At 37.3% G+C, this 14212-nt stretch overlaps 1 protein-coding gene across 2 annotated transcripts in view; it reads left to right on the forward strand.

Moving 5' to 3' along the window:
• Positions 1–13870, forward strand: part of LOC113239188 (F-box/WD repeat-containing protein 7) — a 33509-nt gene extending 19639 nt beyond the window's left edge. For both annotated transcript variants that reach the window (XM_026476063.1, XM_026476062.1), the window contains exons 10-12: positions 3675–3900; positions 7261–7471; positions 10778–13870. In XM_026476063.1, coding sequence (XP_026331848.1) covers positions 3675–3900; positions 7261–7471; positions 10778–11064 — 724 coding nt within the window. In that variant the 3' untranslated portion in view covers positions 11065–13870. The remainder of the gene's footprint in view (positions 1–3674; positions 3901–7260; positions 7472–10777) is intronic.
• The last annotated feature ends 342 nt before the right edge of the window (positions 13871–14212 follow it).

A 14212-nucleotide genomic window follows, 5' to 3' on the forward strand; every position in this document is an offset into this window, starting at 1 on the left:
TAAATTCTGTGTAATTAGGAACCGTATAACTTTTTGGTTGATGGTCCTTAAATATTTTTTGCTGGTCCGGGAATGTATGGAATGCATTATTCTTAATTAATGCTATGCCGGGCGAACAACTGGTGACTGGAATAACATACTGCTGCATAGCAAATTATTATAATCAGATCCCGAGGTCATTTCTATGTCACCCGTTGAATCTTAAGTCTCACATGACAGTAATATGGAATTCTATTCCCAACCTTGAACAATATATGCAACCGATTTTATAGTGTACATTTCTTGTGCAAAATATATTTGTCGACGGTAGGATTGACGACCTTCGTGGTGTCGTGGTTTGCACACCACTTTTTGTCGTCCCGGGTTCGATCCCCGGCCGGGTCAATGTAGCAAAACTTTTCTATAGTCTTGTCTTTTTGTAAGATGGAGTAAAATGACAATTGCAGGGTTGCCAGTTTTCATAAAATTTTAAATAGTCATGTAGTTGTTGTCGACAATTTTACCGATAGATTGTGAAAGTAGGTAAAATTGAGCCAAAAATGACTGATTTGTGTATGTTACGACGTTCTAATAATTACTAATTGCTGGAAACAGGAGATATGTTTTTTAATTTAAATTCTTTAAAGTTTTGAGTTTTTGTCACAATCGCACTTTCAGCTAACGGCGGCGACATTTTTCTAGATACTTTATGGTCATATAGAGTGTGTAGCAGTAAATTTGAATGTGATATTTATATTATAATTTACACTGGGCGTTTAGGATCATAGGAATAATACTGTTTGGGTCTGACCCACTTCATATATCATGTACATGGGCATTAAGTACGTTAAGTAGTTAACGTGTGTGGAATTAAATGGTTTAAAAAACAGTAAGTAGGCTATGTTTGAAACTTTGGGTCACGCTTTTGAAGAAGACGTCAGTACGCGAAGTTGGTACTAAGAGTTGATAGAGATTTTTAGCTGCCTCTGGCCGAACGGTTACCATTCCGTACTGCCACGCAGAGGTCCTGGGTTCGATTCCCAAGCCGGGAGAAGTATGTGTATGGCCTACATTTATTTCTCTCGCGATTTAGTTCTCTATGTGTGTGTCCATGGCACCCGCGACGCAGGGATTCCCTAGTGCAGGGGCTATGAGTGTGTTTGGTTATTATTATTACGTGTTGCGTTATAGTTATAAACCATCTTGTTGTTCTGATAAGTCATTCTAGATGTAGTCATTTACGCTTTGTTTCTGCGAATTTTTCTTTTCTTCGTTGACTGCTTTGCGATTTGTTTGGTGCACGCGCTAAAATTCCGGATTTCGGAAAGGCCCGTTTTAATAAATATATCTTAAGTCCGATATAAACTCTGCTGTTCATTCGTAAGGCAGATTCCCCTGAGAAGAATGAGAGCATGAATGAGCAAAATATGCTTAATCAACGAGCATTTGTTGATGCACTCAAGTGATTTAATAAAGATACTCTTAATCGATCGATCTTGACTTGAGATAAATTTATTAATATGGCCCAGCTTTTACTATTTTATTCTTATATCAGTGTTTTTTTAAATTCCATTCGTGTGTAATTAAAATGTTTTAAGTGTTGTGTTTTGCATGTGGATTGTTTATGTATCGATGTGTAACCTACGTACATAGTGGCTTCTGCTGTCAAAAATATTTATTCTTGTTCAACGTATAATATGCGTGTTAGTGTGTTGGAGTACTTGATGTTTTTTTTAGATCATATCACCATCCACATCAGCATCTGCTGATGATAAAGTAAAAAAATCAGCATGCGCATCTGCTGATATGTAAAACCCTGCATCACCCTGCAGTCGAGTTTTAACTTTCGAGTACTCTGATCGACTCCACTAGGATTACTACTCGGGCGCGGTTCTATTTTTACTAGGTTACTCGGATCGTTTTATGAAAACAAAATGGCGCTAACTAAGAAAAAGAGAATTGAACGTGACGCTATGAGGTTTTAAACAAGTTGTTATCTTCCATTTCACTAATAAAATTATTTGATGCACTCAGTTGGTCACGTCTTTAAAATCCATTTTCTGGTCCAAATTTTTCTCTTGCTTTTTTTCCATTTCATGATTTTGTATTTCAGCCATTAACATATCTGCTACAATTTTCATACCTCGCAGCACCCGATCATTCGTTGTCATATTGATTATCAAAATAGACATTTGATGCTACTTGAACGATGAACTGTTTAACGTGGAAACCACAATCCGAGTGGACTCCTATACGATGTAGCTCATATGAGTAAAGTAATTTAAAATTATATTTGAAGAAAAGCGAACTAAACAGAAAAAAATATAACCGAAAAATTAAAAAAAATCCATGTCAGCCTGATCCATAACAAAACTACATTTGGACCTTAGAAAAGTGTCTACTTACGCCAGTTTTAGTGAACCCGGATAGGGAGATATTATCCATTTCTTGTGCATTAATTCCTAAAAGTTTAGTTAAATATCTGACTATTCCGATGTCTGGTAATGAATGATACCCAACAAATAATTGTAATGGGAACATTTTAGTCCTTCGCTATCCATACATAGCGATTCGTCGTCAAGTAATATATGTACAGGTGAATTAATAAAGATAATGTTTAGTGGTCAACAATATCCATGTACAAGCGTACTAGGTGTATGGACCACGGTGTGTTTCCACTTATGTGCGATGAAGACACAACACTTGAATATCATAGATAAATAATCAACAGAGTGTTTGTCGACTACACTTTCTCGTTACTGTGGTTAAATATAATTTTTAAAAAGTTTTAGAAAAGTCTACGCTGCATGGTCTAAAGAGCTTTGCCTTCTTCAAGAAAAAGTACATAACGTAAGATCAATAATTTCAACAACTCGATTGTATTTTTTGCTTTTACTTAATTTCTTTTTGCTTTTAGTAATATAATAATTATAAATAGTAAGCGGAATGCCCCTGGGCCCAAGCAAAATGGAATTTATTGTGCAACTAATAGCGAAATCCCCAACTATGGATAAATGTCATTGGTAAACACTCAAAATTTCTGCCTGTCTAGCTCATTCACAGTAGGTATAGGCTGTCGCGTCTGTCCACGGTACTACGGTACCATCGAGTATATAACTTTTAAATATCAACTCTCGTTTGCACTCAAATCACAAATTAGAAAGCTGAAATAGTACAGCGCCAACAACCTGTGTGTACGTCTCCGTATATTACAAATATATTCTGTATTTATTGTAATAAAGATAATATCTCTAACAATGGGGGCTGTTCCATTCGGTGGTGTGGGAAAAACAACAAACAACAAACGGAATCACATTTCATCGGTAATTAAATATTAAATATGTAATTTCGCATTTTCGTCCATTATAGTAAAGCTCAAGTTAACTGGCGATATGAAGTGAAACAATTGACGACACCCGTCAATTGTTTCGAATTCGGGCTGGCCAATCGGAGCGCAGTTGTCACAGTAATTATTTGGCAGAATAGTTTTCAAACACATTAAATGACATTTCGTCTCTATTTCTGGTTATGTACTCGATGTACGGTACTGACACTCTTTGACAAAATACTACAATATAAACATTACACTATCACTATTGATATATGATATCACTATTGATAGTGTTTTGTTTGGAACATGTAGTTGGCGTTAATGTTCTAGTCTATAGATTGAAGTCGTTGTTGGTGGTTCTCAGAGTGGTGTCGGGATCACGCGACGCCACGCTGCGGGTGTGGTCAATCCCCGACGGGCGCTGTCTGAGGGTGTTGGTGGGCCACCTTGCAGCAGTGCGCTGCGTTCAGTACGACGGCAAAGTGGTCGTCTCCGGCGCCTACGACTACTTCGTCAAAGTATGGAATCCGGAGACCGGCGAATGCCTGCACACCCTTGCTGGTCACACTAACAGGGTCTACAGCCTCCAGGTAATGTATTTCTTTTATAACACCATCGAGTATTTGGATGTACTCGCTGGACGGGACAAACAAGTCTTGCGTCTGTTGTTTTAAAGCGCTTTATATTTCGAAAGATCTGAAGGGCAATGCCACTCCGCCCGTCATCCTGGGTCATAAGTCGACAAGTCCTTCCCTTGCCCTTCAATACCACAACGCAGGAATGCTCACATTAACGCTTGACGGTAGAAATGGTAAGGTGGCAGTACTATCCTGGATGAAACTTTCACTAGGAGCTCTACTGCTACAAAAAATAATTTCGAACCTGAAATAAAAATCCTTTTATTTAAATTTTTAAGACTTGAAAGGCCTAAAATGTAGCAATGCATTAGTCATGCGTTGAAATGAAATAAATTATAAATAATTATAATAAATTCTTATTGTTTATTATAATCGTCGCATTCTTCTCCATATGAACGGGAATCTTCACTGGAATCTTCATTAAAAATTAATTATCCATTGTTGAGTACACAAATTGTCAAACACTACATCACGAGTCCAATCAGACAATATCTTCTTTTTGGAATTTGCTCACATTCACGATAAACGATAAAATCGATTGTTATACAAAATCGTTTATATAGTGTAATAGTTTCCGATCCATTAGGACGTCACTATAGTTGTCAACAAATAAGAGGCCAAATTTGACAGCTAAATGGAGCTCAACATTCTCTATTTCAGAACAGTTAAAGTTAGTTAACGTATCGGACATATCGGAACTTACCCTAATGAGGCTTAGTTAAAATATCTTTAAGCAATTTAAATATTCTAAAACTGAGTTATGGTTTTTTTAAAATATATCTCAAAAATTATTTTGTCATATAACACATAACATAGCTAACGTACGGCTTAATGGTATTTACATAATCTCGCAAATCTACACATTTCTAGATTCTTTGTAATCAATTTGTAGAATTTTGGTTGAAACATGTGCCTCTCTGTCTCGTATACTATTGATTTGCAGTGTAATGTTCGGTTTTTGTCTTTAAATAATGAGAAATCCGAATTTGTACGCGTCCTTAATGGTACGCAAATTCAACTTTTCGTTGTCCTGTACACAAAAGTAAATTTTGCAAGGAAATAAGTTTTTTGTTTCTTCATGTTTGTATGATCATCAATTGCGATGCAACGGAAGTGACATCGGAAGCGGAAACGGATGCAGTAGCGAAATTGTAAATACTATAAAGTTCTCCATGAAATAGTTCAGAACAGGACTTTTTTGTCTTCATAATTCCTCATTGCACAGTACAAAACTAATTAAACACGCACGCCTCACCGCCACATCCATCGCAAGCGTTAAAGCTCTGATTAAAGCTTCGTTATAAAAATTTCGGAAGCAGAAAGGGAAACAGATGTGAAAAAGTGTACTGAACTTCCGCAGTTGCAGAAACAGTCTATTGAATCACTAATCAGTGTCCCATTACTGCGTGACTGTTTCAAGAAGTTGTTATCTTGTTGAGAACTACACGCGTTTTCTAAGGGTAGGTGATCAGTAAGTCCGGTTTTCAGGCGGTGCATACGTTAGTAGCGGGCAGGTAGATCACGCCGTTGTAGTCAGGAAGCCTGGGCGAAGAAGAACCCTGAAATATCCGGAATTGGGCATTTCAGAAAAAGACCGAATTATGATTACTGGCTGCAACATCCGGAAAGATTTGAGTAGGACGCACTGCTAATCGGAGTGGCTACCAAAGCATGAAATAGCGATCAATGATGTTGTTGCTTCATGCAAAATCAACTTAATTGTATGGTGAATAATTTAGAATAAAATGAAAATGAAAATTGCGTGTAATGGTGGTACCAAGCAACGAATACTAGATTGAATTTAGTTGGTAACTAAATGTTACAACTAAATAACATGATTACTATGTAAGTGACAGCTTATTATCAAAGTAAAAGACAATCAATTATTTTAAGTTTAGCATGAAGTCAGTCACAATTGAGAAATTTAACATTTGTGCAAATTTCTAGCTACAAATATTACATTAAAAACCAGATAATAATATTGTTAATACAGTACTAGCTTTAACATTGCTTAATAATTAAAACAATTACATTAGTCTAATTCTACAAATTAAATTGCATCACTCACCCGATTTGGGGATTTTACACTGATTGGTAACGCCAGGTATAGTTTGTCTGAGCTCGCACCTCCTTACCTTTCCCGTCCTAATCCGTGCTACGCCAAGCCACATAAATCGCCAGTGAAAATTAAAAATAAGTGTGACGTTACATTCAAATTGAAAAATCCGCATCCGCATCGCAAATATTTTATTAATTTAAATATCCCGCTTCTCCGCCCGGCATTGAGCCGCGTACGCAATAATTTACATGGTGGCGCTATTGGTGATCGGCCGCAAGTGAAGTGTGGGAAAGAAGACGAAGTTTACAACGTTTCGGACATAAAGGTTCGTGGTAGCACGGCTTCCATTTCCTTTTACTTGCGAGCTCATCTATCCCGCAGCTATCGAAAGTCGTTTTTAATTTTTTTTATTACAGCGTCACCACTGATCACTAACGTTATTTAAATTTCAATTACTATTTCCTCTTTAGATAGGATAAATTGGTTTCCAATTTATTATTAATTGGCACAGATTAGAACCTTTTTGTAATTTTTCGAATCATTCTAAGACGTGTGACTCGGACCGGCCAACAGAACTAAATGACCGAGCGCCGACCTTGCACTCCTCCAGCAGCGGTCAAACTCGTGATGAAGTAACTTATTCTCAAACACAAAAGCGCCTGATAAAAATACTAATGCAAACGATCTGTTTACAGTTTATTTTGATGATAGCTGTTTATAAGGACATTAAAGGAAGTTTTATTTGAAAATAGATAATAATTGTAAATACATTTAATGTAAATAGGTTATTATTGTAAATAAGTAGATTTATTATTAATCCTGTAAATTGGCGCAACGACAACGTTACAAAAGGAAAGGTTACAATAAAACAATACATTGATGTATAAAAGTACAATGAATATATAAAATACTCCCTACTAAACTTTATCCATAACACACTTTCCCCAAAACGGCCTATATATCTATATTGTTTAACAGTGTATGACGTAAAGGTGATGATTTATGAACACGTCCTCTTGTTATGAGAATTTTGACGGGAGTCACGACGGAACGAACCAACGTAAGAAAAGCTAAGGAAAAAGAAACTCGAGAACGATTCAAAGTTACAAAAGTAAGTGACCACCAAAGGGTACCAGCAAAGCAGGTGGTAAAAAGGTGGGATGACGACGAAACAGCGTCGTCACAAGTTCCCTCACTTAAACCGGTTTAGATCTGACCTAATCGATTTTGCGTGGTTCGCTTTTATTCCACAGTTCGATGGGGTGCACGTAGTGAGTGGCTCGTTGGACACCTCGATCCGCGTGTGGGACGTGGAATCCGGCCAGCTGAAGCACACGCTCACAGGTCACCAGTCCCTCACCTCGGGGATGGAACTGCATTCCAACATACTGGTGTCCGGCAACGCCGACTCGACTGTCAAGGTGTGGGACATCACTACTGGCCACTGCCTGCATACTCTGTCCGGTAAGATATATTACCTTTTTTATAGAAAAAAATATAAATAGGCGGATTCATCCCCTAGTTTGCCACCCTCAGAGGTGGAATATTTTCATCAAATTTAAATGGGCCCAATACTGAGATACTCACTTTCCAACAAAAAAAGAATCATAAAAATTGGTTCACAAATGCCAGAGTTATCGCATAACATTACATACAAAAAAAACCAGTAAAATTGAGGACCTCCTCCTTTTTGAAGTCGGTTAATAAGGTACTAACAAATTAGCATCGTTATTGCCTTGACGGAGAGGTGGTGGTGATGGCAGGTCGAAGAAATTGGAATCGCCCCATGGCGCACTGAATCAGGTAACCTGAATCGAGGGCAGCCTACTGCTGTGTCTCCCGTGATAATAAATTATTAGAGATATTATTTATTTAAATTGAAGTATACATATTAGATAACACCTCCCTCTAAAATCTCGGAATGATAAAACGAAAAGGCAAAAAATCAAAACAAAGTAGTTAAGTTATTTTTTCACTTGCATTAATACTTTTCTTCTATAAATACACTGCTGTGGTAAAGTACTTGTTTGTTTTTCATTAAACATTATATATAACAAAATATAATTCTGAACAATATATACTCAGCATACTAGTGTGATCTCTGTAAATTAGATCTTCGACACACAACAGAATGACCAATTTAAAACGTAAAGGCCCATTTAGATGGAGAGAGTTTATCGCACGCTTCGTGACGAATATAATAATGTTTACATTCAGGCAAGAACTAAAATCTCACCTACGATTATGTCATACGAGATTCGCAAGCAACTTACAGAACGGTGACAGAAGGTGGCTGGACCATTGTCTGGTTACCAGCGCGGCCTGCGCTATGATAACGAAATGTTATGTAAATAAAGATGTGCAATGGTCAGATCATTTTCCATTATTTGTGCATTGCAATTTCAATGTAGTTAAAAGTAAGTGTAACTTTCAGCACAGACTGTCAAATCGGGTACTGTGGGGTGATAGAACACCTGTGCAGGTAGAATTGTACACAAAATTGTGTAATGATATATTAAAATACGTTGATTTACCTGTAGAACTACAAAAATGTTGTGGTGATTTTTGTAGTAACCATCAACACAAAAGCTTAATTAATGAGTTATATAAACAATTTGACTCAATATTAAGTTTAGCAGCTAGCTCAGCGTATTGTGTGAAGAGACGTCGTGGTAAATGTGTTGCAGGGTGTAGTGAGCACGTATCCACCGCTCATGGTGACGCCAAGGCGAAGTTTATGAAGTGGGAATGGTACGGTTGTCCTAGGTCTGGACCAGTCTATGACGATATGGTTAAAGCCAAACGCGTTTTTAAAAGCAGGCTTTAGTGGTGTAAAAATAACCAAGACCAAATTAAAATGGATACATTTACTGTTAAGTCACCTCTGAGGCTCTCTCGATCCGTGATCGGCACGGAGTCCTGTCGTGGATCGATGCCAACCTTAATTAAAGCAAGTGACGTCCGTGTTGCTTTCACCGGGACACGACGGTCTCAGCGTTGAGCACTTAAGATATGCAGGGTTCCATGTACCCAGGATCCGTGCATTGCTGTTTAATTTGTGTTTGCGACATTCATATTTGCCATTCGAATTAATGAGAACGATTGTGGTACCAATAGCTAAGAACAGGACGGGTGACGTGTCGGACAGGTCTAACTATAGGCCAATCTCTCTTGCTACATATTGGCCAAGATATTTGACAGTGTGCTCAATTCACACTTAGAAAAGCATTTGCAACTGCACGAATCGTAGTTTGGTTTTCAGACTGTCGGGTACTATACTAATAAAATGACGTCAGTATACGCGTGTTTCTTGGACCTGTACAGTGCCTTTGATTTGGTCTCCTATGACATCCTGTGGGATAAACTTAGTGCCACGGGTATGCCTGTGGAGCTAACGAACGTTTTTAGGTATTGGTTTGTAGGTAGTGGTTTTTAGTACCGGAATCAAACGAAATTTGTAAGGTGGGCGGACAAATTTTCGGATCCGTGTAACTTGGAATGCGGGGTTAGGCAGGGTGGACTAACGTCTCCTAGATTATTCAATTTGTACGTCAATGCACAGATTGGTGAACTCAGCAGCACGCATGTGGGCTGCTTTGTTGACGGAATTTGTTTAAACAACATTAGCTGTGCCGATGACCGATGATCGGTGCATTGAGAAAACTAATTGGAGTATGTGAGTCATATGCAACATCCGATGGCTTGTTATATAATGTTAAAAAATCGGGGTTTATGATCTTTGGAGCCGCCGGTAGGAAGAATCCTACGTGTGCACTTCCTGTACTACTTAATGGTTCTCCGTTAAAAAGGGTTAGCCACTTTAAATACTTGGGACACTATGTTACCGACGACCTCAAGGATGATCTGGATATACAGCGCGAACGGAGAGCACTCTCGGTGAGAGCAAACATGCTTACCTGCAGTTTCGCCAGATGTACGGCTGCAGTTAAGATAACATTGTTTAAAGCTTACTGCACACCAATGTACGCTAGCGCTCTGTGGAAGACCTACAATCAGTGCTCTCGGAATGCTCTGTACGTGCAATACAACAACGCCTTCGGGACGCTGTTGGGGCTGTCACCTCAGCCATGCTCACTGACGTGCGCATAGATAGTTTCACGGCTGTTGTACGTAAAAAGTCGGCGTCGCTACTGAAGAGAATACGTGAAAGCCCCGATAGCCTCCTGAAGACAGTTGCTGGCAGGAATGAGTGCCCAATTATGCGGCATAATAATAATATAGTATAATAACAATATATTATTATTATTAATCACCTCGTCCATTATTTACACAGAGGAATATGTAATGAGGAGATTCTTGCTTACGAGTTTTCGACTTGTTTAAACATGGTCTCGTGTGACATTTTTTGGCTATGGATATATCAAAATGACGCAAAAATCATTTAAATTTGGAATTACTGCTAATATTAGGTTCGATTTTTGCTTCTAAGTTCCGTTCACGTGGAGACGTTCAATATACAAAGGAGAGGCGATTATCGCTCACGTGGAAGGGCGATAATCGCGAATGTTTAGACGAGGAAAGTTTTTTATATTCTTTCGATAATCTTATCTTCGAGACGAGAAGCTCTCTCCATCTAAATGCGCCTTTAATCTTTTTGACTTAAAGCGTAAATTTTCCCGTACTCAAAGAATTTTACTGACATATTATTTTGAGGTCGTCGATTTTGAATTTTTGTAACCGTTGTGTAACGTACAAATTAGACACGAGCTAAAAAACAGGTCGCATAACTACTTACTTATCTGTGTACAGGGCCGAATAAGCACCAGTCGGCAGTGACCTGCCTGCAGTCCAGCAATCGTTTTGTGATCACGTCGTCTGACGACGGCACGGTCAAACTGTGGGACGTCCGCACCGGCGAGTTCATCCGGAACTTGGTCGAACTCGCCTCGGGCGGATCCGGCGGCGTCGTGTGGCGGATCCGCGCCTCTGCCACCAAGCTCATCTGCGCAGTTGGCTCCAGGAACGGCACTGAGGAGACCAAGCTGCTTGTCCTCGACTTCGACGTTCCTGGAGCATGTCGTAAGTGCGACGAATAGCATCGACTCAACCGACGCTTGCTGCGTCGCTATGCGAATTTGTACGCGCCGTGGCAATGCTAAGCATATTTCGGATTGTCGTGCGCGCTGAATTCGTTTGTTTCGCACTAAATTGGCAAATTTTACATGGAATATAACATGTCAATTTACGCAGATCAAACGTGGGCGTGACTTTTGATTAAAAGCATTGTAATTGATGTCAATAAATCTGTGTTTTATGTAATAACGACTAAGGTCGAAATTCACGCCATTTTCAGCGTCGCAAGTCTAGTTTTACAATTGCGATTTATTTTGATATTACTGCCTTGGTCGAATATATTAGTCACCCTAATCAATCTTTTCCACAAACAAAGATGCCAAAACCATTGTTTGGATTGCTATGCGAGATACGATGAAAGAAGAATCAAAAGACAATAAAATAAACTCTAAAAATGCGACCTTCCGACATGTAAGTAAAATATTAAAGTACTTCTTTAAGTCTACTTTGTGCGTCTGTCATTAGAACAAAGTATTTGTGATGGGTGGCTTGGGGTGTTTAAACCTTGCCCTTTCCATATTTTTTTTGCTCAACGTTACGTTATCTCAGTTAAACTATATTCGGGAAGACTCACAATAATAACTGTAATTTTCTGTAGCGTCAAATATTGGCGTTTCGCTATGGTGGCTTCATAAGTACATGTGTACTCGATGGGTGGCTTATACTTATTGCCAAGACCGTAAACATCAATCAATAATATTTTGTCATTGTAGAACTAGAGGCAGTGTGTAACAGTTTTCAGATTCTAAGGAAAAATTACGGTGAATATTAATTTGAATAAATATGATTATGCGATTACTTGTGAGTAAATCGATACCTCCCACGTAAGTTGATGTAAGTGAAAATACTGTTTTTTGCTTTTTAACCTAAATATTGCATCCTTTTTTTATACCTATTATAGGTTTCATATTTAAAAATAAGAAAATCACTCTGTTTTATGTTTACTTTCAAACATGGAACCTATAATATACATAAAAATGGACATATTTAATTCTTCGGTGTTAGCGATTGTTACACATAGGAAATGAAACTATTTTTCCGGATTTCAATCCGCGTTTTAAATCCGGAGAAGTAGTTTTATATCCTAAGAATATATTTAAGTTAAAAAGCAAAAGATTGTATTTTGACTTACAAACAATTTACGTGGAAGATACCGAAATAGAGTAGAAGTGTTGAATTTTAATATGATATAATCAGTTGGTACATCGTAATTTTTTACTAGAATGTATTAAGTGAGCATGTAGGCAAAACGGCTGTACCGACAGTGGCACGCGCTTGAACGGCGGCACGACGATGGTATCCCACCGTACGACTGAAGTGCGACTCAAGTGAGCCATGGACCGATTGACTGTTTTTCAGTGTAACTCCTGTATCCGCAGTATACTCAACATAATTATTAAATACATTCAATACCATTACAAAAATACCATAATGTAGTAGTCTAATTGTAATAATAATAAATTTTTCGATAGGTAAAAATGGTGACTAAACCATCTTATTGCCAAATTTCATTATGCTTCATTATCCCAAAGAAATTTAATGGAAAATTGGATTTAAGATCTTAATTAAGTTTAAATGTTGTTTTAAGGTAACTTTAAATTTTGGTTTTTATTATTATTTATTTTTCACCTTATACATTCTTATGGTTTTGAATGTGGTCCAGTCAATGATTTAAATAATCTTTTTGTAATTGAGATCAGACAAACCGGTCTACCGTTGACGTTCAAATTTGATTATTTCTGGTGTACAACACCAGTTAACTGCCATGAAATAATCAGCGTCAGACGTAAACACCGCCGATGTGTAGGTTTATTCCCAGATTTACTGATAATTATGATAATATTAAGGTAAAATCAAACTTATCAACCAGAAAGTCAACCGATAAGAGTAACAACAAAAAACAATTTTTACCCATTGACTGAACTGCGATAACGTTCGTAATTTAATTATAATTAAATTAATTATTTCTAAATTCTACTAAACTATAGACGCCCATTTCGTTAGGTGTATTACGTTGTACTATTATTTAGACATTTGAATGACTTTAGTGTATGGTAGGGTCGCACAATTTGGGTGGAACCTTTTTTATGTCAATGACCGCAGTTAGCTAGCGGCTAGCACACTAACTGTCACCCATGGCGTTGTTGGACATATTGTTTATGAACAACAATAGTAATTTTGTACAGCTTTCTACTCAAATTGTGTAACGTTCCACAATTTTGTTGTCAATTTTTGTAATTGTGTATTGTTGTAATCCGTTATGTTATTTTAAATCTAGTTTTATTAAGTGTTGTTCCCATTTCGACTACCATCCTCACTGACAGCGTATAAAATATATATTGTTTCTCCACATGTACACACAATAGATGGGATAAAATTATTTGTTCCTCATTTAAGCAACTTAATTTTATAATAAGTGATGGTTATTTACTACAATATATACCTACAATAAATAATTGGCAGACTAAATAAACGAAGTGTATATTGAAAATGACACCCTATATGTTTTCGGACCTAAATTGCGTATATTTTTATAATTTCAGTACAGAGTACCAAAAAAACCGACCTCAAAAGTACTTGGAATTACATTTATTTGTTAAGTTTTATTGGAATCGGTTAACAAACCAACATTTCGTTTGTTTGAAAATACAAACATACGGAATTTAGATCCGAAAAAAATAGCTTCATTTTCAATGCGTAGCATCCAGAGATGGGCTAGTTTTTAAATCGGGTTAAAATCCATTAACACCCAAAATCGAGGGCAAAACTTCACACATCAAAAGCGTCTAGGGATCAAGCACGTATTTACCTATTACTGAAAATCAGATTTTTTTAAATTAATTTTTATTAACACTGATGGGTTTTTTTGGTCATTTTCGTACGTAAAAGAATAAATAAATAATAAATTTATATATATTATATTTATATATAATTTTAATTGTGAAATCAGATGTAAAAAAAACACTTCTGATGAGTGCTTTTGCAACTAAATATTTTTTGTAAATAGAGTTTTGTGTAAAGAAGGATGGCTACATCCCGTGTATTTTATGACCCAGCGTTTTTGACGACGTACATTAAAGAGACCTATTAACACATTGTGATTCATTATCA

The sequence above is a fragment of the Hyposmocoma kahamanoa genome, unplaced genomic scaffold (assembly GCF_003589595.1).
Source record: "Hyposmocoma kahamanoa isolate Upper Pololo Valley unplaced genomic scaffold, ASM358959v1 99702, whole genome shotgun sequence".
In the NCBI taxonomy this organism is placed as follows: domain Eukaryota; kingdom Metazoa; phylum Arthropoda; class Insecta; order Lepidoptera; family Cosmopterigidae; genus Hyposmocoma; species Hyposmocoma kahamanoa.